General features: G+C 68.1%; 2 protein-coding genes across 10 annotated transcripts in view; both read left to right on the forward strand.

Moving 5' to 3' along the window:
- The window catches only part of LOC138684183 (neurexin-2-like), a 32,593-nt gene extending 7,765 nt beyond the window's left edge, over positions 1-24,828 (forward strand). For 5 of the 9 annotated variants that reach the window (XM_069777891.1, XM_069777899.1, XM_069777898.1 and 2 more), the window contains 15 exons: positions 1,341-1,361; positions 4,002-4,031; positions 4,553-4,618; positions 7,123-7,424; positions 10,445-10,468; positions 13,403-13,564; positions 15,253-15,673; positions 16,413-16,796; positions 17,309-17,512; positions 19,589-19,615; positions 21,747-21,866; positions 21,991-22,372; positions 23,121-23,311; positions 23,455-23,628; positions 24,307-24,828. In XM_069777891.1, the coding sequence (XP_069633992.1) occupies positions 1,341-1,361; positions 4,002-4,031; positions 4,553-4,618; positions 7,123-7,424; positions 10,445-10,468; positions 13,403-13,564; positions 15,253-15,673; positions 16,413-16,796; positions 17,309-17,512; positions 19,589-19,615; positions 21,747-21,866; positions 21,991-22,372; positions 23,121-23,311; positions 23,455-23,628; positions 24,307-24,746 (2,948 nt within the window). In that variant the 3' untranslated portion in view covers positions 24,747-24,828. The remainder of the gene's footprint in view (positions 1-1,340; positions 1,362-4,001; positions 4,032-4,552; positions 4,619-7,122; positions 7,425-10,444; positions 10,469-13,402; positions 13,565-15,252; positions 15,674-16,412; positions 16,797-17,308; positions 17,513-19,588; positions 19,616-21,746; positions 21,867-21,990; positions 22,373-23,120; positions 23,312-23,454; positions 23,629-24,306) is intronic. The other 4 variants (XM_069777894.1, XM_069777893.1, XM_069777895.1 and 1 more) reach the window with 4 other exon arrangements.
- Positions 24,829-26,497: 1,669 nt separating this feature from the next.
- On the forward strand, positions 26,498-27,678 carry LOC138684184 (uncharacterized). The gene is made up of 2 exons (XM_069777901.1): positions 26,498-26,803; positions 26,845-27,678. Exon 2 carries the CDS (start codon positions 27,122-27,124, stop codon positions 27,650-27,652), a length of 531 nt encoding a protein of 176 aa, XP_069634002.1. The 5' UTR covers positions 26,498-26,803; positions 26,845-27,121; the 3' UTR covers positions 27,653-27,678.
- The last annotated feature ends 272 nt before the right edge of the window (positions 27,679-27,950 follow it).

Below are 27,950 nucleotides of genomic sequence, written 5' to 3' on the forward strand. Positions count from 1 at the left end.
CGTGGGGTGCAGGCAGGGTGCTGTGGGGTGCAGGGCTCCCATGGGGTGTGCTATAGGGTGCACAGTCCCTATGGGGTCCAGGCAGGGTGCTGCGGGGTGCACCGTGGGGTGCAGGGTCCCCGTGGGGTGCGGGGTCCCCGTGGGGTGTGCAATAGGGTGCGCAGTCTCTGTGGGGTGCAGGCGGGGTGCTGCGGGGTGCAGGGTCCCCGTGGGGTGTGCTATAGGGTGCACAGTCCCTATGGGGTGCAGGCAGGGTGCTGTGGGGTGCACCGTGGGGTGCGGGGTCCCCGTGGGGTGCTGTGGGGTGTGGGGTCCCCGTGGGGTGCTGTGGGGTGCGGGGTCCCCGTGGGGTGCTGTGGGGTACACCGTGGGGTGCAGAGTCCCTATGACATGCTGTGGGGTGCAGGTTCCCAGTGGGGTGCTGTGGGGTGTGGGGTCCCCGTGGGGTGCGGGGTCCCCGTGGGGTGCTGTGGGGTGTGGGGTCCCCGTGGGGTGCAGGGTCCCGGCGGGGTGCTGTGGGGTGCTGTGGGGTGCGGGGCCCCCGTGGGGTGTGGTATAGGGTGTGCAGTCTCTGTGGGGTGCGGTCAGGGTGCTGCGGGGTGCGACGTGGGGTGCAGGGTCTCCGTGGGGTGCAGGCAGGGTGCTGCAGGGGTGCGGGGACCCCGTGGGGTGCACCATGGGGTGCAGGGTCCCCGTGGGGTGTGCAATAGGGTGCACAGTCTCTGTGGGGTGCGGGCAGGGTGCTGCGGGGTGCAGGGTCCCAGTGGGGTGCTGTGGGGTACACCGTGGGGTGCAGGGTCCCCGTGGGGCGCAGGCAAGGTGCTTCGGGGTGCGGGGTCCCTATGGGGTGCTTTGGGGTGCTGTGGGGTGCAGAGTCCCCGTGGGGTGTGCTATAGGGTGCACAGTCCCTATGGGGTGCAGGCGGGGTGCTGTGGGGCGCACCGTGGGGCGCACGGTCTCTGTGGGGTGCTCGGGTGGTGCCGTGTGGGATGGGGGAGGTCGCCGTGGGCGTGCGTGGGGCGTGCAAAGCCTGCCAGGGCGTGCAAACCCCCCTGGGGCGTGCAACGGGGCGTGCAAACCCCACCCGGACACATTGCGGGGCGTGCGAATCGCACCAGGGCGTGCAAACCCCACCCTCGGGGCGTGCGGCGCACGCTCCTGTGCAGCGCACCGGCGTGCAAGTGCCCCCCCCCCCCAAGGTCAACCCAAGGTCACGGGGACCCCCGGGCTTGGGGTGGTGTCACCGGGGCCGCGCACGAGGGCACGGGGGGCACAAGGGTCCCGCGCACTAACGCCTCTCCCCTTCCCCCCCTCTGCTCGCCCGTCCCGGGGACCCCCAGAGGAAGAACCCGCGGTGGAAGGTGAGTCGGGGCGTGCAAGGCGAGGGGGGCGTGCAAGGCGGGGGGTGCGTGTGCAAGGCTTGGGGGCGGGGGGCGTGCAAAGCCCAGCGTCACGCCCGGAGCTGGAGGGTTTTGCACGGGGCGGGGGGGGTGGTGGTGGTGGTGGTGGTTGTGCGCGGCTCAGCCGTCGTGCAAGGGGGGGGTGTGTGCAAAGATCGGGGCGTGCAACGCTCAGGATTTGCACGCTCGTGCGTGGAGCAGGGGCGCGTGCAAAGCTCGAGGGCTGGCGCGAAGCTCGGCGCGTGCTTGTGCGCAGCGCGGGGTTCACGCGCGGCCCGGGGGGGTGGGGGGGGCCTCGTGCAAGGGGCGGTGCTCGTGCAAGGCTCGGGCGTGCAAGGGGCGGTGCCCGTGCAAAGCACGGCGCTCGTGCGAGGGGCGGAGCGCGCGGACCCCGCGCGCGCCTGCGGCCGCGTCACCCGCCGCTCCCGGCCACGCCCCCTCCGGGCGCTCGGTGTGACGTCACTACCGGGCAGCCCAATAGGACGGCGGCATGCAAATGAAGGGAGGGCGGCCGACCCAATGAAGCGGGGGGGGGGGAGCTGAACACCGGGCGGGGGCGGGGCTATGCAAACGAAGGGGCGCCGGCCGCCAATGGAGGGGCAGGTATCAGGCTGCCAGGGATTGGGTGAGCTCTGCCCCGCCCCCGCGAGGGGCGGGGCTGGCACGAGGGACGTGCGTGGCACGAGGGGCGTGCAAGGAGCAGGGCTCGTGCGCTGCACGAGGGGCGGGTGAGGGGCGTGCAAGAGGCAGAGCCGGTGTGTCACACGAGGGGCGTGCAAGGAGCAGGGCTGGTGTGATGGGTGTGCAAGGAGCAGGGCCGGTGCGGCGCACGAGGGGCGTGCAAGGAGCAGGGCTGGCACTAGAGACGTGCAAGGAGCAGGGCTGGTGTGTCACACGAGGGGCGTGCAAGGAGCAGGGCCGGTGTGATGGGCATGCGAAGAGCAGGGCCGGTGTGATGGGTTTGCAAGGAGCAGGGCCGGTGCGGCGCACGAGGGGCGTGCAAGGAGCAGGGCTGGCACTAGGGATGTGCAAGGAGCAGGGCTGGTGCATTGTATGAGGGGCGTGCGAGGAGCAGGGCCGGTGCGGCGCACGAGGGGCATGCAAGGAGCAGGGCTGGTGTGTCACATGAGGGGTGTGCAAGGAGCAGGGCTGGTGCATCGCACGAGGGGCATGCAAGGAGCAGGGCCAGTGTGGTGCACGAGGGGCGTGCAAGGAGCAGGGCTGGTGCATCGCACAAGGGGTGTGCAAGGAGCAGGGCCGGTGTGTCACATGAGGGGCGTGCAAGGAGCAGGGCCGGTGTGATGGGCATGCGAGGAGCAGGGCCGGTGTGATGGGTGTGCAAGGAGCAGGGCTGGTGCGGCGCACGAGGGGCGTGCAAGGAGCAGGGCTGGCGCTAGAGACGTGCAAGGAGCAGGGCTGGTGCATTGTGTGAGGGGCGTGCAAGGAGCAGGGCCGGCGTGTTGCACGAGGGACACGCAAGGAGCAGGGCTGGTGCGTTGCACGAGGGACACGCAAGGAGCAGGGCCGGTGCGGCGCACGAGGGGTGTGCGGTGCACGCGGCTGCACGAGGGCCAGCGCACGCGCGAGGGCCGTGCCCCGCGGTGGGGCGTGCGAGGGGCACGAGGCCCTCGTTAGTCCCCGCCGCTAACGAACCCCGCGACCCCCCTCGGGCGCCCGGGTCCCCCCGGGGGGTGGGTGGGGTGGGGGGGGTGGGGTCCCCGCGCGAGGGGGCGCCCCCCCCGCGCCCCCCCCCGTGTCTCCATCCCCCTCCCCCCCCCCCCGGCTTTTCCCCCCAACCACAAAAAGGGGAAAAACCCGCGGGAAGGCGGCGGGTGGGGGAGGGGCGGCGCTGCCGGCGCGGCCCCTCCCCCCCCCCGCCTGTCCCCGCCCCCCCGTGTCCCCCCCCGCCCCCCCCCCGGCATCGCCCGATGCCGTCACAAGTTAAAGCGCTTTAAGTTGTGACGGGGCCCGCGGTGACGCCTCTTCTCTCCCCTCCCCCCGCTGCTTTTGGGGTTCTTTTGGGTCCTTTGGCGACTTTCTCTTTTTTGGGGTTTTCGTTCCCGTTGAAACTGGTGTTTTCTTTTATTGTCGCTTTCCCCCCTCTTCGCCCCCGCTGCCGCCTTTGTTCTGACTTTCACTTTCGCCATCCGCCGCTCACTTTCCCTTCCGTGGATTCTTCTCGCTTTTTTGCCCATTTCCTTTCTTTGACTCGTTTTACTTTTTTTCTGCTTTTGGTTCTTTTGGCTTTTTTTTCCCCCCTCGGCCGCTTTCAACTGGTTTGTACTTTTTTACCCTTCTGGCTTTTTTCTGCCTTTTCCGCTTTCTCTGGCGACTTCGCTTCTTTCCCCTCTCTCCTTTCTTTAATGCTTTTTTACTTTCTTTTATCACTTTTCCTCTTTTTTTTTAATCGCTCTGGCTTTTTCCCACGACTTTCACTTTCTCGTATTATTTTTGCCTTTTAATTCCGCGCCGCCCTCCCCCGTTTTCCAAATCACGCCCGCGCTCTCTGACCACTTTCGCTTTCTTTTCCTCCATCACTTTCCCTCTCTTCCACCACTTTCGCTTTCCGTTGTTGTTTTGCTTTGGCTCCGCCCCCCCAAGGTCCCGCCCACCTGCGAGTCACCGGCCAAGGTAATGACGCGCCCCTCCCCCCGCGTGCCGCCGTCGGGCCCCTCCCCCCCCCCCACCGTCATCATCGTCATCACCGTCAGCATCGTCCCCCCCATCACCGTGATCACGCTCGTCGTCATCGTCATCGTCACCCCCCACCCCCCATCCCCTCCCCCACATCGTGTCTGTGGCTCGTGCGACACGGGGGGGGAGGGGCGGCCACCTCGCACGGGGACGGGGGGGAGGGGCGGGGGCAGGGGAGGGGGAGGGGCAGCTCCTTGCACGAGGACCAGGCGAGCGTGCAAGCGCGCCCCCTCGCACGAGGACCAGGTGAGCGTGCAAGCGCGCCGCCTTGCACGCGGAGGGTCTCCTCGCACGGGCGCCCGTGGGAGCGTGCGAGCGCCCCCTCGCACGAGGACCGAGGCCGCCCTCGCACGGAGCCCCGGGGCGGCGCGCGGGCGCGTCCCTTCGCACGCGCCCGTGCGAGGGCGGGCGCCCACGCGCCCGCGCGGGCGTCCCCCTAACGCCGCCCCCTCTCCCAGGGCCCGCCGAGGTCGCCGAGGGGGGGCCCGGCCGCGGCGCCGGCGAGATCCAGCAGGCAGCGAAAGGTCAGTGCCGGCGCGACCCCCCCGCACGCCCCGGGCCGCCGTCGCGCCCTCGAGCGTGAACGTCGCACGCGGGCGCGGCCCTCGCGCGCCCTGAGCGTGCAAAGGTGCCGCGCGCGCGCCCACGGAGGCGCAAATGCAGGCGAGCGGCCGCGGGCTTGCGCTACGCGCCCGGGCTGCGCGTACCCGGCCGCGTCCCCCTGCGGTGCAACGTCCTGGTGCGAGGTCCCGGCGTGAGACCCTGGCGCAAGGCCCCGTTGCGAGGTCCCCGTGCTAAGGGACCCCAGCGCAAAGCCCCTGATGCAAGATCCCGCTGCAAAGTCCCTGGTGCAAGGTCGTGGTGCAAGACCCCTGTTGCAAGGTCCCCCGTGCAAAGTCCCCATTGAAAGACCCCGTTGCAAAGTCCCTGTTGCAAGGTCCCCATGACAAGGTCCCCACGCGAGGCCCTGTCGCAAGACTCTGTTGCAAGATCCCCGTTGCAAAATCCTCGTGCAAGGTCCCCTGTTGCAAAGTCCTAGTTGCAGAGTCCTAGTTGCAAGACCCCGTTGCAAGGTCCCCAGGACAAGGTCCCCAAGCAAGACCCTGTTGCAAAATCCTCATGCAGGGTCCCTGTGCGAGGTCCCTGTTGCAATGTCCTTGTTGCAAGATCCCTGTGCTAGTTCCTCGTTGCAAGGTCTTTGTTGCAAAGTCCCCACTACAAGGTCCCCATGTGGGGTCCCATTGCAAAGTCCTTGCTGCAATGTCCCCGTTGCAAAGTCCGTGTTGCAAGTTCCCCATTGCAAAATCCTTACGCAAGGTCCCTGTGCCAGGTCCCTTGCTGCAAAGTCCTTGTTGCAAGGTCCCCATTGCAAAGTCCCCGCTGCAGGACCCCATTGCAAAGTCCCCATGACAAGGTCCCCACATGAGGCCCTGTTGCAAGACTCTGTTGCAAGGTCCCCGTTGCAAAGTCCCCATTGCAAGGTCCCCGTGGCAGGTCCCTTGTTGCAAAGTCCTTGTTGCAAGACCCCGTTGCAAAGTCCCTGTTGCAAAGTCCCCATGACAAGGTCCCCAAGCAAGACCCCGTTGCAAGATCCCTGTTGCAAAATCCCCATGCAAGGTGCCCATTGCAAAGTCCTTGTTGCAAGTCCCTGTTGCAAGATCCCTGTTGCAAAATCCCCACACAAAGTCCCCGTTGCAAGACCCTGTTGCAAGATCCCTGTTGCAAAATCCCCACGCAAGGTGCCTGTTGCAAAGTCCCCGTTGTAAGGTCCCCGTTGCAAGACCCCGTTGCAAGATCCCTGTTGCAAAATCCCCACGCAAGGTGCCCGTTGCAAAGTCCCCATTGCAAGTCCCCGTTGAAAGGTTCCTGTTGCAAGACCCCGTTGCAAAGTCCCCGTTGCAAGACCCCGTTGCAAGATCCCTGTTGCAAAATCCCCACGCAAGGTGCCCGTTGCAAAGTCCTTGTTGCAAGACCCCATTGCAAGATCCCTGTTGCAAAATCCCCATGCAAGGTGCCTGTTGCAAAGTCCCCGTTGAAAGGTCCCCGTTGCAAGTCCCCATTGCAAGTCCCCGTTGCAAGGTCCCTGTTGCAAGACCCCGTTGCAAGATCCCTGTTGCAAAATCCCCACACAAAGTCCCTGTTGCAAAGTCCCCGTTGCAAGGTCCCCGTTGCAAGACCCCGTTGCAAGATCCCTGTTGCAAAATCCCCACGCACGGTGCCCGTTGCAAAGTCCCCGTTGCAAGTCCCTGTTGCAAAGTCCCCATTGCAAGACCCCGTTGCAAGATCCCTGTTGCAAAATCCCCATGCAAGGTGCCTGTTGCAAAGTCCCCATTGCAAGTCCCTGTTGAAAGGTTCCTGTTGCAAGACCCCGTTGCAAAGTCCCCGTTGCAAGACCCTGTTGCAAAGTCCTTGTTGCAAGATCCCTGTTGCAAAATCCCCACGCAAGGTGCCCGTTGCAAAGTCCCCGTTGCAAGTCCCCATTGCAAGGTCCCTGTTGCAAGACCCTGTTGCAAGATCCCTGTTGCAAAATCCCCATGCAAGGTGCCTGTTGCAAAGTCCCCATTGAAAGGTCCCCGTTGCAAGACCCCGTTGCAAGATCCCTGTTGCAAAATCCCCACGCAAGGTGCCCGTTGCAAAGTCCCCGTTGCAAGTCCCTGTTGCAAAGTCCCTGTTGCAAGACCCCGTTGCAAGATCCCTGTTGCAAAATCCCCACGCAAGGTGCCTGTTGCAAAGTCCCCGGTGCAAGTCCCCGTTGCAAGATCCCTGTTGCAAAATCCCCACGCAAGGTGCCCGTTGCAAAGTCCCCATTGAAAGGTCCCCGTTGCAAGACCCCATTGCAAAGTCCCCGGTGCAAGACCCCGTTGCAAGATCCCTGTTGCAAAATCCCCACGCAAGGTGCCCGTTGCAAGTCCCCGTTGCAAGTCCCCGTTGCGAGGTCCCCGTTGCGAGGCGTCCGCGCGAGGTCCCCGTCGCGCTCCCCGTGGCGGCCGGGCGCTGGGCCGCCCTCGCTGACGCGCGCTCCCCGCAGGCCGGGAGGAATACGTGGCCACCTTCAAAGGCAACGAGTTCTTCTGCTACGACCTGTCCCACAACCCCATCCAGAGCAGCACGGACGAGCTGACGCTCTCCTTCCGCACGCTGCAGCGCAACGGGCTGCTGCTGCACACCGGCAAGTCGGCCGACTACGTCAACCTCTCGCTGAAGAGCGGCGCCGTCTGGCTCGTCATCAACCTGGGCTCCGGCGCCTTCGAGGCGCTGGTGGAGCCCGTCAACGGCAAGTTCAACGACAACGACTGGCACGACATCCGCGTCACCCGCAACCTGCGACAGGTAGGGACGGGGGGGCCGCCGCGGCGGGGGGGGGGCTCGGCCCGGCTGGGAGCGCTGGGCGCCTTGGTCCGGTGCCCAACTGGGAGCACTGGGAGCGCTGGGCACCTAGGTCCAGTGCCCAACTGGGAGCACCGGCAGCGCTGGGCGCCTTGGTCCAGTGCCCAACTGGGAGCAGTGGGAGCACTGGGCGCCTTGGTCCGGTGCCCAACTGGGAGCACCGGCAGCGCTGGGCACCTGGGTCCAGTGCCCAACTGGGAGCAGTGGGAGCACTGGGCGCCTTGGTCTGGTGCCCAGCTGGGAGCACTGGGAGCGCTGGGCACCTGGGTCCAGTGCCCAACTGGGAGCACTGAGAGTGCTGGGCACCTTGGTCAGACACCCAACTGGGAGCACTAGGAGCACTAGGCGCTTTGGACAACTACCCAACTGGGAGCACTGGGAGCAGTGGGCGCCTTGGTCAGCTACCCAACTGGGAGCACTGGGAGCGCTGAGCACCTTGGTCAGCTACCCAACTGGGAGCACTGGGAGCGCTGGGCGCCTTGGTCCAGTACCCAGCTGGGAGCACTGGGAGCACTGAGTACCTTGGTCAGCTACCCAACTGGGAGCACTGGGAGCGCTGGGCGCCTTGGTCCAGTACCCAGCTGGGAGCACTGGGAGCACTGAGTACCTTGGTCAGCTACCCAACTGGGAGCACTGGGAGCGCTGGGCGCCTTGGTCCAGTACCCAGCTGGGAGCACTGGGAGCACTGAGTACCTTGGTCAGCTACCCAACTGGGAGCACTGGGAGCGCTGGGCGCCTTGGTCCAGTACCCAGCTGGGAGCACTGGGAGCACTGAGCACCTGGGTCCAGTGCCCAACTGGGAGCAGTGGGAGCAGTCGGTGCCATGGACAACTACCCAACTGGCAGCACTGGGAGCACTGAGCACCTTGGTCAGCGACCCAACTGAGATCAGTGGACGCCTTGGTCAGACACCCAACTGGGAGGACTGGGAGCTGTGGGCGCCTTGGTCAGCTACCCAAGTGGGAGCACTGGGAGCACTAGGCAACTTGGACAACTACCCAACTGGGAGCAGTGGGAGCAGTGGGTGCCTTGGTCAGCAACCCAAGTGGGACCACTGGTCGCCTTGGTCAGCTACCCAACTGGGAACAGTGGGAGCGCTGGGCGCCTTGGTCCAGTATCCAGCTGGGAGCACTGGCAGCACTGAGCACCTGGGTCCAGTACCCAACTGGGAGCACTAGGTGCACTAGGCACCTTGGACAACTACCCAACTGGGAGCACTGGGAGCACTGAGCACCTTGGTCAGCTACCCAGCTGGGATCAGTGGGCGCCTTGGTCAGCTACCAAACTGGGAGCACTGGGAGCACTGAGCACCTTGGTCAGCTACCCAGCTGGGATCAGTGGGTGCCTTGGTCAGACACCCAACTGGGAGCAGTGGGAGCACTGGGTGCCTTGGTCAGCTACCCAACTGGGAGCACTGGGAGCACTAGGCGCCTTGGTCAGCTACCCAGCTGGGAGCACTGGGAGCACTGGGCACCGTGGTCAGCTACCCAACTGGGAGCAGTGGGTGCCTTGGTCAGCTACCCAACTGGGAGTGCTGCGAGCACTGGTCGCCTTGGTCAGCTACCCAGCTGGGAGTACTGGGCGCCTTGGTCCAGTACCCAGTGGGAGCACTGGGTGCCTTGGTCAGATACCCAACTGGGAGCACTGGGAGCACTGGGCGCTTTGCTCAGCTACCCAACTGGGAGCACTGGGAACGCTGGGCGCCTTGGTCAGCTACCCAACTGTGTTCACTGGGCACCTTTGTCAGACACCCAACTGGGAGCACTGAGCGCCTTGGTCCAGTACCCAACTGGGAGCACTGGACACCTTGGTCAGCTGCCCAACTGGGAGCAGTGGGAGTACTGGGTGTCTTAGTCAACCACCCAACTGGGAGCAGTGTGCACCTTGTGCAGCTACTCAAGCGGGAGCACTGGGAGTACTGGGTGTCTTAGTCAACCACCCAACTGGGAGCAGTGTGCACCTTGTGCAGCTACTCAAGCGGGAGCACTGGGAGCACTGGGCGCCTTGGTCCAGTACCCAACTGGGAGCACTGGGCATCTTGGTCAGCTACCAAACTGGGAGCACTGGGTGTGTTGGTCAACTACCCAACTGGGAGCACTGGGAGCAATGAGTGCCTTGGCCAGCTTCTCAACTGGGAGCACTGGAAGCAGTGGGCATCTTGGTCAGCTTCCCAACTGGGAGCACTGGGAGCAGTGGGTGCCTTGGTCAGCTACCCAACTGGGATCAGTGGGCACCTTGGTCAGCTACCCAGCTGGGAGCACTGGAAGCACTGGTCACCTTGGTCAGCTACCCAACTGGGAGCACTGGGCGCCTTGTTCAGCTACCCGACTGGAAGCACTGGGCACCTTGGTGCAGTACCCAACTGGGAGTACTGGATGCCAGGGTTTGCTCCCCGACTGGGAGCACTGGGTCCCTTGGTCAGCTACCCAACTGGGAGCACTGGACTCCGGGGTGTGCTCCCTTACTGGGAGCACTGGGTGCCGAGGTCTGCTCCCCAACTGGGAGCACTGGTCCCTTTGTCCCCCCTCGAACTGGGCGCTCCAGACTCCCCTCACGGGGGGACGGGTGGGGGGCGATGGGTGCGGCGGGGGAGGGGGTGTCCGTGGCCCCCACCCCCCTCTAACGACTCTCTGCTTCTCTCCCCCAAAGGTGGGCACAGCCCCCCCCGCGCAACCACCCCCCTCGTGCAACGACCCCCCCGTGCAACGACCCCCTCCACCCCCTCGTGCAACGCCCCTCCCCCTCTGTGTGTGCGCGTGCGACTAACACGCTTACCGCCGCCGGGGCCCCCCCCCACTAACCTCCCCGCCCCCCAACTAATCCTGGGGGGGCCCCCCCCCGAAAAAACCTTCCAAAAAAACCCTTAAAATGCCCCAAAAACGCCTCGCCCGGCGGAAAATGTCATTTTTTGTTGTGTTTTGTCCTTTTTTTTTTTGCTCTTCCCCCCCCCCGGCGCCCCCCAGCACGCAGGGATCGGACACGCTATGGTAAACAAACTGCATTACCTGGTAGTTATCACTCTAATTGTTACTCCTTGGCTTCGCCGTGGGCCCCCCCCCCCCCAGAACCCACCTTTCGGGGCGAATTCTTGGGATTTTGGGCAATTTTATCCCACCCACCGTGTGCGGCCGAGCCTCGGCTCCCTGATGCCAAAACCAGCTGGTTTCCCCCCCCAAAATCCTGCCCGGGGGGGGCTGTTTTTTCCCCAGAGGGTTGATGTGGGGTCCCAAGACCCACTTTTTGGGGTGATTTCTTAGAATTTGGGGCAATTTTATACCACCCCCCCCCCCTTATGCAGCTAGGTCTTGGCTCCCCAATGCCAAAACCAGCCAGTTTCCCCTCAAAAAGCCCGTTCAGGGAGGGATGTTTTTTCTCAGGGGGGTGATGGGGGTCCCAAGCCCCACCTTTTAGGGTGAGTTCTTGGGATTTTGGGCAATTTGATAAACCCCGCTGTGTGCAGCTGAGCCTCAGCTCCCTGATGTGAAAAACAGCCGGTTTTCCCCTGAAATCCTGGCCAGGGTGGGCTGTTTTACTCAACAGGGGGTGATGTGGGGTCCCAACCCCCATTTTGGGGCAATTTCTTTGGATTTTTGTCCATTTGATGCCCACCCCCTTTGCAGGCAGCCAGGCCTCAGCTCCCTGATCCCAAAACCAACCGGTTTCACCCCAAAACCCCATCTGGGATTAGCAGGGGCTGCTTTTCCATTGATGGGGTTGACGTGAGATCCCAAACCCCACATTTTTGGGCTTTTTTTTTGGCATTTTGGGCCATTTGATGCCCCCTCCCCTTTGCAGGCAGCCAGGCCTCGGCTCCCCGATCCCCAAACCAGCCGGTTTCACCCCAAACCCCAGACTCGGGGGGGGGGTGTGTCATGGGGGGTGGGTGACTTTTTTTTTGGGGTGCCCCCTCCCCGAATCGAGGACGGAAACGGCGTTTTCAGGACAACCCCGTGGGCAGCTGCCGCCCCCCCCGCCCCCCCAGCGCAGGCAGCGGGGCCACCCCCACCCCCCCTGCCCCCCACTCCGCCCCCGCAGGGATCGGGCCCCGCTGCCTGCGCCGGAGCCCTCGCACGGCTTTGCACGCCTTCGCACGGCCCCGCACGGCTCACTAACACTGTGTCCCCCGGCCTTCCTCCTCCTCCTCCCCCCCCTCCTCCTCCTCCCCCCCCCGCCCCCCCCCGTCCCCCACCCGTGGGTGCTGCTGGCGGAGCACCGGGGCCAGCACCGCTGCAGGATGGGTGCTGGCATGCAAGGTGCATGGGGGGTGGGATGTGCACGGGTGTGCGTTGGTGCAAGGTGCAGGATGGGTGTGTAGGTGCAAGATCCGTGCAGGGGGTGTGTGCGTGCACAGGTGTGCGTCGGTGCAAGGTCTGCGCAGGGTGTGCATGTGTGCGCAGGTGTGTCCTGGTGCAAGGTCAGGAGCCTTGCGTGCGTGTGGACGAGTGTGCACTGGTGCAAGGTGCCTCTGCACCAGTGTGGCGTCCGGGCTGAGGCGTGCACTTGTGCACAGGTGTGCATTGGTGCAGGGTCCGGGCTGGGGTTGAGCGTGCATCAGTGCAGTGCCAATGCTGGGTGCGTGCGTGTGCATTTGTGCGAGGGTTGCATTGGGACGTGCAAGCGTGCGTGTGCAGGTATGCATCAGTGTGAGCCCAGCCGGGGGGTGCGTGTGTGTGTGCATGAGCGTGCATCAACACATGCTCACAGCCCGTGTGGGGGTGTGTGCGTGCTCACACGCGTGTGCAAGCTGCCCATGGGGCTGCCCCCCTCCCTCCTGGGGCCCTGGTGCTCCCGCTGTCCCCGCTGTCCCCGCACGCCCGCGTGCATGGCTCCTCACATGCCCTCGCACGCCCTCGCACGCCCTCGCACGCCCGCGCACGCCCGCGCACGCCCCCTCGCGCGCGCTGAGCCCCACTAACAGCCATTTTTCTGTCTGAGCTTGGTTCTGTCTGAGGACCCCCAAAACTCGTTACTAATCCGACCCTCCCGGTGTCACCCCTCGGTGTCACCCTGCCACGCCCCGGCCCCTCCCGCTCCTCCTCACCTTGTCCCCCATCGTCCCCCCCTCGTGTCCCCATTGTCCCCGTGTCCCCATTGTCACCCTGTCCCCACTGTCGCCCCATCCCCATTTTTGTCAGCCCGTCCCCATTGCCGCCCCGTCCCCACAGACACCCGGGGGGGCTCCTTGGGGGGGGGTCCCCGGACGCCTGTGTCCCCCCAGGGGCACTTTGGGGGGGGGGGGGGTTGGACACCAGCAGAGCACCCAGGTGTCCGGGCTCCCCCCACCCCAGATCACCAGCAGCTGGGGGGGTGGGGGGGTGTGGGGGGGTGCCTCCTCATTAGCAGCTGCTGCTATTGAGACCTAATTAGCCCAGATAGGGCACGGCTGGGCCCGGATGCCTGGGTGTCCCCGTCCCCCCCCCGCCGAGGAAGGGCAGGGGCAGGGAGGGGGTACCTGGATGCCTGGGTCCCCTGGGGGAGGCAGGAACTGGGGGGTCCCCAGCCCCCCCCCCCGCACCCACCTGGGGTCCCGTATCTGTGGCCAGGGGCACCCTTGGAACAGCCTTCCCCCCCCAAGACCCCCAGTCGTTGGCCCCCCCAGACTGCCCCTGCCCCCCAGGCACCCCCTGAAATCCCCCAGCATCGCACCACCATTGCCCCCCATCACCCCCCCACACCCTCATTCCCCCCCCCACTGCCGCCCGTGTCCCCATAGTCCCCCATCACCCCTATCGCCCCCGTTGCCCCCCACATCCCCATGGCCGCCCCATCGCCCCCCCACCCCCATCACCCCCAGCCTCCCGTGTACCACCCCCCCCCCACCCCTTTTGGGGTCCGTGTCCCCCCCAACCCCCCAGACACAGAAATGGCTGCGGCGGGCAGGCGGGGGGCCCCCGCTGAGGCCGGGCGCGCTCGTGCCGCAGGTGACGATCTCGGTGGACGGGATCCTGACGACGACGGGGTACACGCAGGAGGACTACACCATGCTGGGCTCCGACGACTTCTTCTACGTGGGGGGGTCCCCCAACACCGCCGACCTCCCCGGCTCCCCCGTCAGCAACAACTTCATGGGCTGCCTCAAGGACGTGAGCGCCGGGACGGGGGGGGGGACACACGGGGTGCCTGGGGACACGGGGACGTGGGGTCCGCAGGGCTGTGGGGTGCACGGGGGACACGGCACGCGTGGGGACACGGGGATGTGGAGCACCGGGGTGCACGGGGATACGGGGTGCAGGGGGACAAAGGGTGCACGGCGTGCGTGGGGGGTGCACGGGGATACGGGGTGCACAGGGCTGTGGGGTGCACGGGGACACGGGGATGTGGCACGGGGACACGGGGTGCAGAGAGGCCCATGCTCGGGGTGCACAGGGACAGGGGATGCTGGGGGTGCACGGGGACAGGGGGTGCAGAGGGACAAAGGGTGCACGGGGACACACATGCGTGGGGTGCACAGGGATGTGGGGTGCACGGGGACACGGGGATGTGGAGCACCAGGGTGCACGGGGGCGTGGGGTGCAGAGGGATAAAGGGTGCACGGGGACACGGGAACATGGGGTGCACGGGGACATGGGGTGCAGAGAGGCCCATGCTTGGGGTGCATGGGGACAGGGGGACAGCATGCATGGGGACACAGGGATGTGGAGCACCGGGGTGCATGGGGTGCACGGGGATACGGGGTGCAGAGGGATAAAGGGTGCACGGGGTGTGTGGGGACATGGGGTGCACGGGGCTATGGGGTGCACAGGGCTGTGGGGTGCACAGGGACACAGGGATGTGGAGCACCGGGGTGCACGGGGACGTGGGGTGCAGAGGGATATGGGGAGCGTGGGGACGTGGGGCGCACGGGGACACGGGGACGTGGCATGTGTGGGGACGCAGGGATGTGGAGCACTGGGGTGCATGGGGTGCACGGGGATACAGGGTGCAGAGGGATAAAGGGTGCATGGGGTGCACGGGGATGGGGGGTGCACGGGGATACGGGGTGCAGAGGGACAAAGGGCGCATGGGGTGCACGGGGACACGGCACGCGTGGGGACAGAGGGATGGGAGTGCCGGGGTGCACGGGGATACAGGGTGCAGAGGGATAAAGGGTGCACGGGGTGCACGGGGACATGGGGTGCACGGGGACACGGGGCGCAGAGGGACAAAGGGTGCATGGGGTGCACGGGGACACGGCACACGTGGGGACAGAGGGATGTGGTGCGCCGGGGTGCACAGGGACACAGGGTGCAGAGGGACAAAGGGTGCACGGGGACACACATGCGTGGGGTGCACAGGGCTGTGGGGTGCACGGGGACACGGGGCGCAGAGGGACAAAGGGCGCATGGGGTGCACGGGGACACGGCACGCGTGGGGACAGAGGGATGGGAGTGCCGGGGTGCACGGGGTGCACGGGGATACAGGGTGCAGAGGGATAAAGGGTGCACGGGGTGCACGGGGACATGGGGTGCACGGGGATACGGGGTGCAGAGGGACAAAGGGCGCATGGGGTGCACGGGGACACGGCACGTGTGGGGACAGAGGGATGGGAGTGCCAGGGTGCACGGGGACACGGGGCGCAGAGGGACAAAGGGTGCACGGGGACACACATGCGTGGGGTGCACAGGGCTGTGGGGTACACGGGGCGCAGAGGGATATGGGGCGCACGGGGACACGGGGCGCACGGGGACGCGGAGCACCGGCGTGCGCGGGGACGTGCAGCGCAGCGGGACAAGGGGCGCGCGGGGACGAGGGACGCCCGTGGGACACGCGTGCCCCCCGCCCCGCCGCCCAGGTGGTCTACAAGAACAACGACTTCAAGCTGGAGCTGTCGCGCCTGGCGCAGGAGGGCGACGGGCGGGTGACGCTGCACGGCGCCCTGCTCTTCCGCTGCGAGGCCGTGGCCGCCCTGGAGCCCGTCACCTTCGGGACGCCGCAGGCCTTCCTGGCGCTGCCGGCGTGGCGGGCGGCACGCGCCGGCTCCGTCTCCTTCGACTTCCGAACCACCGAAGCCAACGGGCTCCTGCTCTTCGGGCAGGGGCGGCCGCAGGGGCCCGGCCACCCCCGGCCCGACTACTTCGCCCTGGAGCTGCTGGACGGGCACCTCTACCTGCTGCTGGACATGGGCTCCGGCGGCATCAAGGTGCGCGCCAGCGCCCGCAAGGTCACCGACGGCGAGTGGTGCCACGTGGACGTGCAAAGGGACGGCAGGAAAGGTGAGGCGCGAGGGGGGCGCGAGGGCGAGGCGGGGGCGAAGGGGGCGCGAGGGCGCCAAGGGGGGGCTTTTGCCGGTGGGCGAGGGCGTTTGCGCGCGGAGAGGGTGGAGGGCGCGGGCGGGGCGCGGGCGCGCGCGCGAGGGCGGCTGCGCGCGGAGAGGTGGCGCGTGCAAAGGCGGGGAGGGGTGTGCACACAGGGTTTGCACGTGTGCAAGGGTGTAGGTGGTGGGTGCCAGCAGGGGTGTGTGCATACAGGGTTTGCACGTGTGCAAGGGTGTAGGTGGTGGGTGCCAGGGGGGGCGTGCACAGAGGGTTTACACGTGTGCAAGGGTGTAGGTGGTTAGTGCCAGGGCTGTGTGCATACAGGGTTTGCAGGTGTGCAAGGGTGTAGGCGGTGGGTGCCGGGGGGGTGTGCATACAGGGTTTGCACGTGTGCAAGGGCGCGGGGGGGGGGCGTGCACAGAGGCTTTGCACGTGTGCAAGGGTGTCAGTGCACAGAGAGGTGGTGGGCGCGCAAAGGGGCGCGTGCGAGGGCGCTTCGCACGCGTGCCAAGGCGTCGGCGCCCGTGGGTCGGTGCACGGAGCGGGGTGGGTGTGCGCAGGTTGGCCCCGGAGCCCCCCCCGGCGCCACGCGTCCCCGTCATCCCCCCGTGGCACCGTGCACCCCCTGCACCCCCTGCACCCCCCGCATCCCCGCCGCGTCCCCCGACGCCACCCCCCCCGTCGTGTCCCCCCCCAGGCTCGGTGTCGGTGAACAGCCGCAGCACCCCCTTCTTGGCGAGCGGCGAGAGCGAGGTGCTGGACCTGGACTCGGAGCTTTACCTGGGGGGGCTCCCCGAGGGGCGGCCGGGCCCCCCGCTGCCCCCCGAGCTCTGGACGGCCTTTCTGCGCTACGGCTACGTGGGCTGCGTCCGCGACCTCTTCGTCGACGGCCGCAGCCGCGACGTGCGACGGCTGGCGGAGGCTCAGGCCGCCCCGGGGGTCACCCCCTTCTGCGCCCGCGAACCCCCCCGGCACTGCGCCAGCGGGCCCTGCCGCAACGGGGGGCTCTGCCGCGAGGGCTGGAACCGCTTCATCTGCGACTGCCTCGGCACCGGCTACCTGGGACCCCGCTGTGAGACGGGTGGGTGGCAGCTCCCCCCCCCCACGCACACCGGGGAGGTGACCCTGTGGGGGGGGTACCAGGCTGGCTGAGACCCTTGGGGAAGGGGGTACCCAGATGCCTGGGTTCCCCCCGGGATGCCTGGGTCCCCCACGGGGTTAGAGGGGCAACCTTGGGGGAGGGAGTCGTCGTCCCCCCCCCCCATGCCTGGGGTCCCCCCCAGATGCTCAGGTGCCTCCCCAGGTGGCCCTGGGGAAGGGGGGTACCCAGACGCCTGGGTCCCCTGGGAAAGGGGGGGCGCCCAGATGCGTGGGGGTCCCCTGGGGAGGGGGGAACCCCCCACGTGCCTGGGTCCCCTGGGGTGGGGGGGGCACCTCCGTGCCTGGGTTCCCTGGAGATGGGGGTACCCGGATGCCTGGGGGTCCGCGGTGCCGGGGGGGGGGGGTCCCCCCGAATGCCCAGGTCTATGATGACGGGAGGGGGCTGTCCCCCCGAACACGCGGGTCGGCGGTGACGGGGGGGTCCCCCTGCAGAGGCGGCGGTGCTGAGCTACGACGGCAGCATGTACCTGAAGATCCTGGTGCCGGGGGCGGCGCAGACGGAGGCGGAGGACGTGGCCCTGCGCTTCATGTCCCCCCGCGCCTACGGCCTCGTCCTGGCCACCACCTCCCGCCAGTCGGCCGACACGCTGCGCCTCGAGCTGGATGGGGGACGCATGAAGCTCACCGTCAACCTGGGTGAGCCCCCCCGACACCCCCCGCCCCGGGGTGCTCAGGTCCCCAAAACAGTCCCCAAAGATGATGCTCAGGTCCCCAAAACGGTGCCCGAGTCGGTTCTCGTGACCCCGAAATGGTCCCCGATGTGATGTTCGAGTTGACGCCTGGGATCCCAAAATGGTACCCGGGATCCCAAAACGGTCCCCAAAACGGTGCCCGGGTCAGTTCTCGTGACCCTGGAATGGTCCCTGAAGTGATGTTCAAGTCGGAGCCTGAGACCTCAAAATAGCGCCCAGGTCCCCAGAACAGTCCCCAAAGTGATGCTCGAGTTGAGCTCGAGACCCCAAACCTGTCCCCAAAACTGCTCGCGCCAGTGCTCCTGGCCCCAGATTGGTCCCCAAAATGATGCCTGTAGCCCCAGAATCACGCCCAGGTCCCTAAAATCACACCCAAGCCTCGCGGTGCTGTTGAAGCCCCCCCAAACCCTGGTACCCGGGACCCCAAAACGGCACCTCTGCGGGGACGTCGCCGGAGCCGACTCGGGCACCCACGTCCCCGTCGGGTCCCCCCCCCCCCCCACCGCCCCCCGGGTTTGGGAGCCTTCGTGACCCCCCCGCTGCCACTTGGGGCACAGCGCCAGGACCCCCCAGGGGGGTTGGGGATCCCCCCAAGGGATCAGGGATCCCCTCAGGGTCGGGGATCCCCCTGCAGCCCCCTACGTTTGGGGGGGGGATGACCCCCATGGGGCTGCAGGTCCTCTGTAGGGTGGGGGACCCCCCCATGGTATTGGGGAGCCCCCAGGGGGTTGGGGATTCCCCCCTGCAGCCCCGCGGCACTGGGGACCCCCCCCCACGGGGCTGCAGCCCCCCTGCAGGGTTGGGGACCCCACCATGGGATCGGGCCCCCCCCCCCCAGGTCCCGGCGCGTTTGCCCCCCGCCGCCCTGCAGCGGTTGACGAGGGGGGGCCCAGCCCTGGGGCGCCTGATCCCCTCGGATCCCCCCGGATCCCCTGGGATCCCCTGCGCCCCCCCCGGCTGGGCCCCACGCGGTGGCCGGGATCCCCCTGCGAGGTGCCTCTGCCCCCTCTGCCCCCCAAGACCCCTGAACCCCCCCGGCACAGGGCTGCACAGTCCAAGTGCCAGTCCCCATCCCATCTCATCCCAGTCCCAGTCCTGGTCCCCATCCTGTTCCTGTACTGGTCCCCATCCCAGCCCTGTCCTCTTCTCATCCAGTCCCAGTCACCATCTTTATCCTGTCCCCATCCCAGTGCAATCCCAGCCCCATTCCAGTTCCAACCACATCCAGTCCCCATCCCAATCGATCCAATCCCATCCAATCCCAGTCCAGTCCCAGTTCCAGCCCCGTCCCAGTCCCCATCCCAATCGATCCAATCCCATCCAATCCCAGTCCCATCCCAGCCCCATCCTCTCCTTGTCCAGTCCCAGTCACCATCTTTATCCTGTCCCCATCCCAGTCCCATCCCAGTTCCATTCCCATCCCAGTCCAATCCCAGCCCCATCCCAGTCCCCATCCCAATCAGTCTAATCCTGTCCCCATCCCAGTCCCATCCCAGTTCCATTCCCATCCCAGTCCAATCCCAGCCCCATCCCAGTCCCCATCCCAATCAGTCTAATCCTATCCAATCCCAGCCCATCCCAGTCCAATCCCAGTTCCAGCCCGGTCCCAGTTCCCATCCCAATCGATCCAATCCCATCCAATCCCAGTCCCATCCCAGCCCCATCCTCTCCTTGTCCAGTCCCAGTCACCATCTTTATCCTGTCCCCATCCCAGTCCCATCCCAGTTCCAGCCCCGTCCCAGTCCCCATCCCAATCGATCCAGTCCCATCCAATCCCAGTCCCATCCCAGCCCCGTCCTCTCCTCATCCAGCCCCAGTCACCATCTTTATTCTGTCCCCATCCCATCCAGTCCCACTCCCATCCCCATCCCAGTCCCCATCCAATCCAGTTCCGTCCCCGTCCCAGTCCCATCCCTGCTGGCACCTCGCGTCGTCTGTCCCGGCCGCCCCCCCTCGTCCCCGGGGCGGTGACACCGGCTGCGGCTCCGAAGGGCCTGATCCTGCTCTCTTCTCTCCCCAGACTGCGTGCGCGTGGGCTGCCACCCCAGTAAGTGTGCGCCCCCCCCCCGCTCCCCCCCCCCCCCCCCGATGCCTGGGTCCCCCCCACCCCGGACGCCTGGGTCCCCTATAGGGTCTGACCCCCCCACCCCGGACGCCTGGGTCCCCTCTGGGGGGTCTGGTCATGCCCCCGGCGGATGCCTGGGTTCACTGGACGTGCCCGGGGTCACGCCAGGTCACAGCCACACGCACACGTGTGCAGGGTGGGGCACACGTGCGTGCAGGCGCACGAGGCCCCACGTGTGCAGGTAAGGCTCAGCCCCGCCCCCCAGGGGGCACACGCGTGTGTCAGGGACGTGACATGGGGGCAGGGCAGGGACACGGGCAGCGGCTACTGTCACACACGTGTGCAGGGGCTGGGGGAGCACACATGCACACGCGTGTGCAAGGCCTAGCGTTTCACACTCGCTGGCGTGCACAGTGGCTGTGCTGGGAGGTGGGGGTGTCACAAGCACACACACGTGTGTATGGGGGGGGAGTGGGTGGGATGCACATGCGTGTGTGGCACATGTGCCCAGACCCGGCGTGCGACAGCCAGCTGCAGACCCAGGTGAGTGGGGGGGTCCCTGTGCGAGGGGTCTCTGTACACGAGGGTGGCCCTGTCCGACTGTCCCCCCACCCCCCACCCCAAGGACCCAGGCGTCCGCCCCCCCCCCCCGGGGACCCAGGTGTCCAGGGTCTCCTGCCCAAGGGGAGGGGTCCTGGGGAGGGGGGGGGGTGAGCAGGAGCACACGGGTGCTTGCACGTGCCACACACATACACATAGGGACATGCACACGGGCTGCAGGCACGCACACGCATGCACACACACGTGCCCGTGTTCTGCGGCCATGCACGGGCACACGAGTGCACGCATGCTGTAACAGTGCACGTACACGCTCTGCAGCCCTGCATAGGTACACACACGTGCGCACACACTGCAGCTGTACACAGACACGTGCACGCACACGTGCATGCACACACACTGCAGCTGTGCAGGGACACACACACGCGCACACGCTTTGTAGCGGTGCACTGACACACACACGTGCATACATGCTACAGCTGTGCGCATACACATACGCACACACGCTGGAGCTATGCACACGCGTGCGGACACGTGTTCTCACACACACTGTAACTGTGCATAGACACATGCAGCAGCTGTGCATGGACACACGTGTGCACACACACTCACCCTGCATGCACACACACCCCCATTTCCCACCCCGTCCCCGTGTCCCCAGCGTGTCCCCGTGTCCCCTGGATGGTGCACGCGTGGGCACCCACAGGGCTGGGGGGGGGGGGGGTGGCGTGTGTGTGCGCACACGGGTGTGTGCAAGGGGGCCTGCGCGTGCGCATGCACGGTGCTTGCAGGCTGCGTGTGTGAACGATGTGGTGTGCGTGCACGTGTGCGGGCTCTGAGTGTGCACGTGCTGTTCTGGGCATGCACACCCCACGTCTGCAGCCATGGGGGTGCGTGCACAGTGTTTGCACGCTCAGTGTGTGTGCGTGTCTGCAGCGCTGGGGGGGGGTGCGCACAAGGTTTGTAGGAGTGTGTCGGTGTGCTCACTGCTCAGGGGTGCGTGTGTGCACAGTGTTTGGGGGTGCATGGGGGTTTTAGGGGTGTGAGTGTGCACAGTTTGCAGGGGAGTGTGCACGGTGTTTAGGCGTGTGCAAGCGTGCAGTGCTTAGGCGTGTGTGCGCGGTGTTTGCAGGTGTGCACACGTGCAATATTTAGGGGAGTGCATGTGTTCGCATGCTGTTTGCTAGGGGGGGGTGTGTTTGTGCACGGTGTTTGCAGGTGTGTGCACAGTATTTAGGGGAGCCTGTGTGTGTCTGGTGTTTGCCAGAGCGAGCGTGTGCACGTGTTTTTAGGGGTGAGTGTGCACGGCGTTTGCGGGGGGGGGGGGTGCGCAGTGTTTAGGGGGTGAGCGTGCACGGCAATTAGGGGAGTGCACGCGTGTGCGCGGCGTTTGCTCGCGGGGCTGCGTGCGTGCACGCCGTTTGCAGGGGCGAGCGCGTGCGTTCGCACGAGGCGTTTGCGGGCGCGCGCGTGCCGGCGTGGCGTGGCGTGGCCCGGCCGTGCTCGGCGTGGCCCGGCGGTGCCCGGCGTGGCCCGGCTGACCCCCGCCCCCCAGGCAAGGGCCCCGAGACCCTCTTCGCGGGGCAGAAGCTGGACGACAACGAGTGGCACACGGTGCGGGTGGTGCGGCGCGGGCGCAGCCTCCAGCTCTCCGTCGACAACGTCACCGTCGAAGGTGCCCGCGGGGCGCGGGGACGGGGGGCGCGGGGAACGTAGCTCCGCGGGGGGGGCCGCGGGTCGGCGGGTGCCCGGGGACGCCCACCAGCCCTGCCCGCCCCCCCCTTCCCCCCGCCCCGCAGGGCAGATGTCGGGCGCCCACACCCGCCTGGAGTTCCACAACATCGAGACGGGCATCGTGACGGAGCGGCGGTTCCTGGCCGTGGTGCCCTCCAACTTCTTGGGCCACTTGAGCGGGCTCCTCTTCAACGGGCTGCCCTACCTGGACCTCTGCAAGAACGGGGACATCAGCTCCTGCGAGCTCAACGCCCGCTTCGGCCGACGGACCATCGTGGCCGACCCGGTGGCCTTCCGGGGCCGCGGCTCCTACGTGGCGCTGGCCACGCTGCAGGCCTACGCCTCCATGCACCTCTTCTTCCAGTTCAAGACCACGGCGCCCGACGGCCTCATCCTCTTCAACAGCGGCAACGGCAACGACTTCCTCGTCGTCGAGCTCGTTAAGGGGTGAGGGCGCAGCCCCTGGGGAGGGGGGGGGTCCTGCGGACCTCGGGGACCCCCTCGGGGCCTCGGGGGGTCCTGTGGATCTCGGGGACCCCCCGAGGCCCCCGGGGACCCCGTAACCCCCCCCCCCCGAGGGACTTCGGGGACCCCCCACCCCGTGGTGCCCACCGAGCCTTAGGCCCTGCCCCGCTGCACCAGTCCCCGCCCCCTACTGCCGAGGCCCCGCCCAACTGTCTCAGGCTCCTCCCCTTGGGTGAGACCCCTCCCCCTTGGCTCGGGCTCCTCCCCGATTAGACCACACCCCCCAGCTCAGGCCACGCCTCCTGGCTGCAGGTGCATCCCTTATGCGGTTGACTTGGGGGGGCAGCCCCCTTAGCTCAGGCCCCTCCCCTTTTGCCAGGCTCCACCCCGGCCTTGACCACGCCCCCTGGCCACAAGTACATCCGCTGCGTTTGCCCTGGAGGCGGTGGCCCCTTTGGCTCAGGCTCCTCCCCTTGTGTTCAGGCTCCTCCCCCTGCCTCAGGCCACGCCCCCCGTCCCTAGGTGCCTGCGCTATATGTTTGCCCTTGGGGTGGGGTGGCCCCCTCGGCTCATGCCCCGCCCCTAAACCCGGGACACGCCCCCGGCGGAGGCCACGCCCCCTAGCCCCAGGTGCACGCCTTATGTCTTCGAGCTGGGGGTGCCCCCCCCGGCTCGGGCCCCGCCCCCTCGGCTCAGGCCCCGCCCCCTGCCCCCCACTCCCACCCCCCAGGTACATCCACTACGTCTTCGACCTGGGCGACGGCCCCTCGCTGATGAAGGGGAACTCGGAGCAGCCGCTGCACGACGGGCGCTGGCACGAGGTGTCGGTGGCCCGGGAGGGGGGGACCCTGCACGGGCTGCGGGTGGACGGGCGCCCCGTCACCCAGCACGGCCAGGGCGCCCGCAACCTCGACCTCAAGGGTGAGCAGGGGGGCGGCGGCGGGGAGGCACCCGTGGCGGGTGTCATCACCCGTAGGGATGCACGCGTGGTGGGGTACCCCGCGGCGGGCTGCCCACGGGGGGGGTCACCCGCGGGTGACGCCCCCCCCCACCCCCACCCCCAGGGGAGCTGTACATCGGGGGCGTCAGCAAGGGGCTGCTGGGGCGGCTGCCCAAGCTGGTGGCCTCGCGCGGGGGCTTCCAGGGCTGCCTGGCCTCCCTCGACCTCAACGGCCGCCTGCCCGACCTGCTGGCTGACGCGCTGCACCGCGTGGGCCACGTCCAGCGCGGCTGCGACGGTGAGAGGGCGCGCCGGGCCCAGGGAGGGCGCGGGAGGGTGCGCGGGGTTGCGGGAAAGGGGTGAGGGGGCGCGGGAGGGGGCGCAGGGGTGTGCGGGAAGGTGCACGGGCACGGGAAAGGGCGCAGAGGGGTGCAGGAAGGGGTACGGGGCGCGTGTGGGCGCACGTGGGCCGAGGGAGGGAGCAGGAGGGTGTATGGGGGTGCACGGGCATGCGGGAGGGGGTACAGGGGTGTCCAGAGACTCATGGGGGGCGCACAGGGCGCCCAGGGGACTGCGGGGCTGGACGCGGGCACCCAAGGGTGCTCGGGGCACCTGGGGGGTGTGCACAGGGGCAGACAGGAGGGCACCGGGGTGCACAGGGGTTGCACAAGGGTGCACAACAGCAGGCGGGGGTGCACAGCGGCGTGCGAAGGCACGCGGAGGGCGCACGGGGGGGTTTCACCAGGGCGGTCAGAGGCAGATGGGTGCACTGGGGTGCAGGGGAGCGTATGGGGGTGCACAAACGCAGACGGGGGTGCACGAGGGTGCACGAGGGTGCACAAGGGCTCACAAAGGCAGATGGACACGAGGGTGCACAAAGGCAGGGGGGGATGCACAGAGTTGCACAGGGTGCACGAGGACACCCAGGGCAGGGCGGGGGGGGGTAGGGGCACCCCAGTGACGCCGGCGCCCGCAGGCCCGAGCACGACGTGCACGGAGGAGTCGTGCGCCAACCAGGGCGTCTGCCTGCAGCAGTGGGACGGCTTCACGTGCGACTGCACCATGACCTCGTACGGGGGCCCCGTCTGCAATGACCGTGAGTGGAGGGGGGGCGCGGGGAAGGGGGGGCGCGGGTGTCCCCAGGTCCCTCGCACAGGGGCGGCGCGGCCCCGAGCCTCTCGCGCAAGCTGCAGGTGGCCCCGTGCGCCTCGCACGAGGAGCCTGTGTCCCCAGGTCCCTCGCACGAGGCGCGTACGGCCTCACGTGCCTCGCGCGAGAGACGCGCGTCCCTTGCACGGGGTCCGCGTGTCCCCGAGTCTCTCGTGCGAGGAGCAGGCGGCCGCGCGTGCCTTGCACGGGACACGCGTGTCCCTTGCGCGGGGTCCCCGTGTCCCCACGCCATCAAGGCCCAGGTGAGTTCGGGGCAGAGCCGGCCCCCTGTTCGCACACGCGTGTGGGGCACGAGGGGCGTGCGAGGGCCGCTGACGTGACACACACCCCCCCCCCCCCCACGCTCCTAGGGGGCCCGGGGTCCCTCCTCACGCCTCGGGGGGGACCCAGGCGTCCGGGGGGCTGCATCCCCCCCCCCAGCTCCGACCCACTGGTCCGTGGGGCAGGACGTGGGGCACGGCGACGCCGTGGGGCAGGACGGGGGCCGGAGTGACGCTGTGACGGGGGGGGCGGGGGGGCGGCCGGACGCCGCCGTGGGGCACCGGGGGTCCCCGGGAGCTGCCGTGGGGTGGCGAGGGGGGGTGGGGGGGGGGGGGGCTCGGTCTGGGGGTCCCCGCGGGGCTGCCGCGGCCCGGCGGGTCCCCGGGGCCACGGCGGGTCCCCCGTGGGGCTGCCGGGGGTGTCGGTGGGTTCCCCCGCCGTGGGTCGCGGCGTGGCCCCTCCCCCCCAGGCCCCTCCCCCGCCCCTCCCCCCTCCCCCGCCCCTCCCGCTGCAGCACCCGCCGCCGCCGCCGCCGCCCCACGGCCGCCCGCCCGCCGCCCCACCGCGCCCCACCGCGCCCCACCGCCGCGCCGACCCCGCCGCGCCCCGCAGCCGCAGCCGCAGCCGGAGCCGGAGCCGCCCAGGCCAGAGCCGCCCCCCCCGCCCCGGCCCCGGCCCCGGCCCCATCCTCAGCCCCATCCTCATCCTCATCCTCCCGCAGCCCCCGCCCCACATCTCCCCCCCCCCCCGCCCCACACCCCGCCGCCCCGCAGCCGCCCCCCCCCCCGTCCTCCCTCCGCCCCACATCCCGCATCCTCCGCCTCCCCCCGCACCCTCCAGCCCCACACCTCCCACCTCCAGACCCGCGCCCCCCCCCCCTCCTCTCCCCCAGCCCCCCATCTCCCCCGGACCATGCTCGACCCCCTCTGAGGCCCCCCCCCCGCCCTGGCCCCCCCCGCCCCGGGGCCCCCCCGCGCCCCCCCCCCCGCATGCTCTGAGCCCCGGGGGGGGGATCCAGACACCCCGCGGGGGGGGCGCTCGGCACCCCCCGGCCCCGCTCCCCAGGGGGGGTCGGGACCCCCCAGGCCCTTTGGGGGTGTCCGGGGAGCCTCCGCGTATCTAGGGGGGGGCTGCCCCCCCCCCAGCCCCATTTGGGGGGGCGTTTGGGCCCTCCCAGCCCTGCTCTAGGGGGAGATTTGGGCGATCCCCCCCCCAGGCCCCATTTGGGGGGGATTCAGCCACCCCAGCCCCGTTTTGGGGCGATTTGGGCCCCCCCCCAGCCCCATTTCTGGGGGATTTGGGGTAACTCGGGCCCTTCCCCAGCCCCGTTTTTGGGGTGACCCGGCCCCCCCCCCAGCCCTGTGGGTGGATTTTGGGGTCCTTTAGCCCCACCGGGGGGGATTCGGGGACCCCCCCCCAGCCCTTGCGGGGTGACCCAGGGCCCAGTTTTGAGGGGATTTAGGGCTCCCCTGGCTTGAGGTCAGGGTGATTTGGGGCTGCCCCCCCAGCGCCTTCTGGGGTGACTCCAGCCCCCCCAGCCCACTTTTGGGCCCGTGACCCCCCCCAGCTGCATTTCGGGGCTCCGTTCCCCCCCCCCCAGCCCCATTTTGGGGCATCTCTGGCTACCCCTTCCTTGTTTCACCTTCCCTCAGCCCCATTTTGGGGTGCTCTCCCCCCGGCCACGTTTTGGGGCACAACCCCCCCCCGTTTTGGGCTGCGACACCACCCTAGACCCTATTTTGGGACACAAGTTCCCCCTTCAAACCACGTTTTGGGGATCCACCCCCCCTAGACCACTTTCTGGGGTGCAATACCCCCCGACCCCATTTTGGGGCACAGCCCCCCTCAAACCCCATTTTAGGGCGCAGCCCCCCCCAGGGCCACATTTTGGGGTGCAATCCCCCTCTCAAACCACATTTTGGAGCACAAGTTCCCCCCCGGGGCCACATTTTGGGGTGCAGTCCCCCCCTGGGCTACAAACACCCCCCCCAACTACGTTTTGGGGTGCACTCCCCCCCTAGGCCCCATTTTGGGGCTCGATCCTCCCCATAGCCCATTTTGGGGCACACTTCCCCCCCTTCACCGTCCCTCTCCCCATTTTGGGGCGCACCCCCCTCCCTTCACCGTCCCTCTCCCCATTTTGGGGTGCATCCCCCTCCCTTCCCCCCCCCATTTTGGGGCGCACCCTCCTCCCTCCACCCCCTCCCCCCTCCCCATCTGGGGGCTCCCCCCCGCCCCGGGCGGCTCATTCCGGGGTCCCCACCCCCCCACGTCAGCTCCCCCTTTTGGGGGCGCCCCCGCTGCCCCCCCCCCCCAGTTTGGGGGTGCCCGGCGGATGGCGGGGGGCCGCTGAGGGGCCGATGGGGGGCCGGGGGGGCCCCGGGGCGCTGGGGCTGGCGCTGCTGGCGCTGGGGGTGCTGGCGGCCCCCGGGCGCCCGGCCAGGGTCTCCTCCAGCCTCTCCACCACCCACCACGTCCACCACTTCCACAGCCGCCACGGCACCGTCCCCATCGCCATCAACCGCACGCCCTTCCTCACCCGCGGCGCCCACGGTGAGCCTCCTCCTCCTCCTCCTCCTCCTCCTCCTCCTCCTTGCTGCCTCGGGGACCTGGGCTGGCCTTCCTCCTCCTCCTGGGGACCCCCAGACTGGCCTTCCTCCTCCTCCTCCTGGGGACCCCCAGACTGGCCTTCCTCCTCCTCCTCCTCCTCCTCCTCCTGGGGACCCCCAGACTGGCCTTCCTCCTCCTCCTCCTGGGGGACCCCCAGACTGGCCTTCCTCCTCCTCCTCCTCCTCCTCCTGGGGACCCCCAGACTGGCCTTCCTCCTCCTCCTCCTCCTTGCTGCCTTGAGGACCTGGGCCAGCCTTCTTCCTCCTCCTGGGGACCCCTAGACTGGCCTTCCTCCTCCTCCTCCTCCTCCGGGACCCCCAGACTGGCCTTCCTCCTCCTCTTCCTGGGGACCCCCAGACTGGCCTTTCTCCTCTTTCTCCTGCTGCCCTGGGGACCTGGGCCAGCCTTCCTCCTCCTCCTGGGGACCCCCAGACTGGCCTTCCTCCCTCCTCCTCACTGACTTGGGGACCTGGGCCAGCCTTCCTCCTCCTCCTCCTCCTTGCTGCCTTGGGGACCTGGGCCGGCCTTCCTCCTCCTCCTCCTGGGGACCCCTAGAACGAGTCTTCCTCCTCCTCCTCC

The sequence above is a fragment of the Haliaeetus albicilla genome, unplaced genomic scaffold, assembly GCF_947461875.1.
Source record: "Haliaeetus albicilla unplaced genomic scaffold, bHalAlb1.1 scaffold_188, whole genome shotgun sequence".
NCBI classification, from domain to species: domain Eukaryota; kingdom Metazoa; phylum Chordata; class Aves; order Accipitriformes; family Accipitridae; genus Haliaeetus; species Haliaeetus albicilla.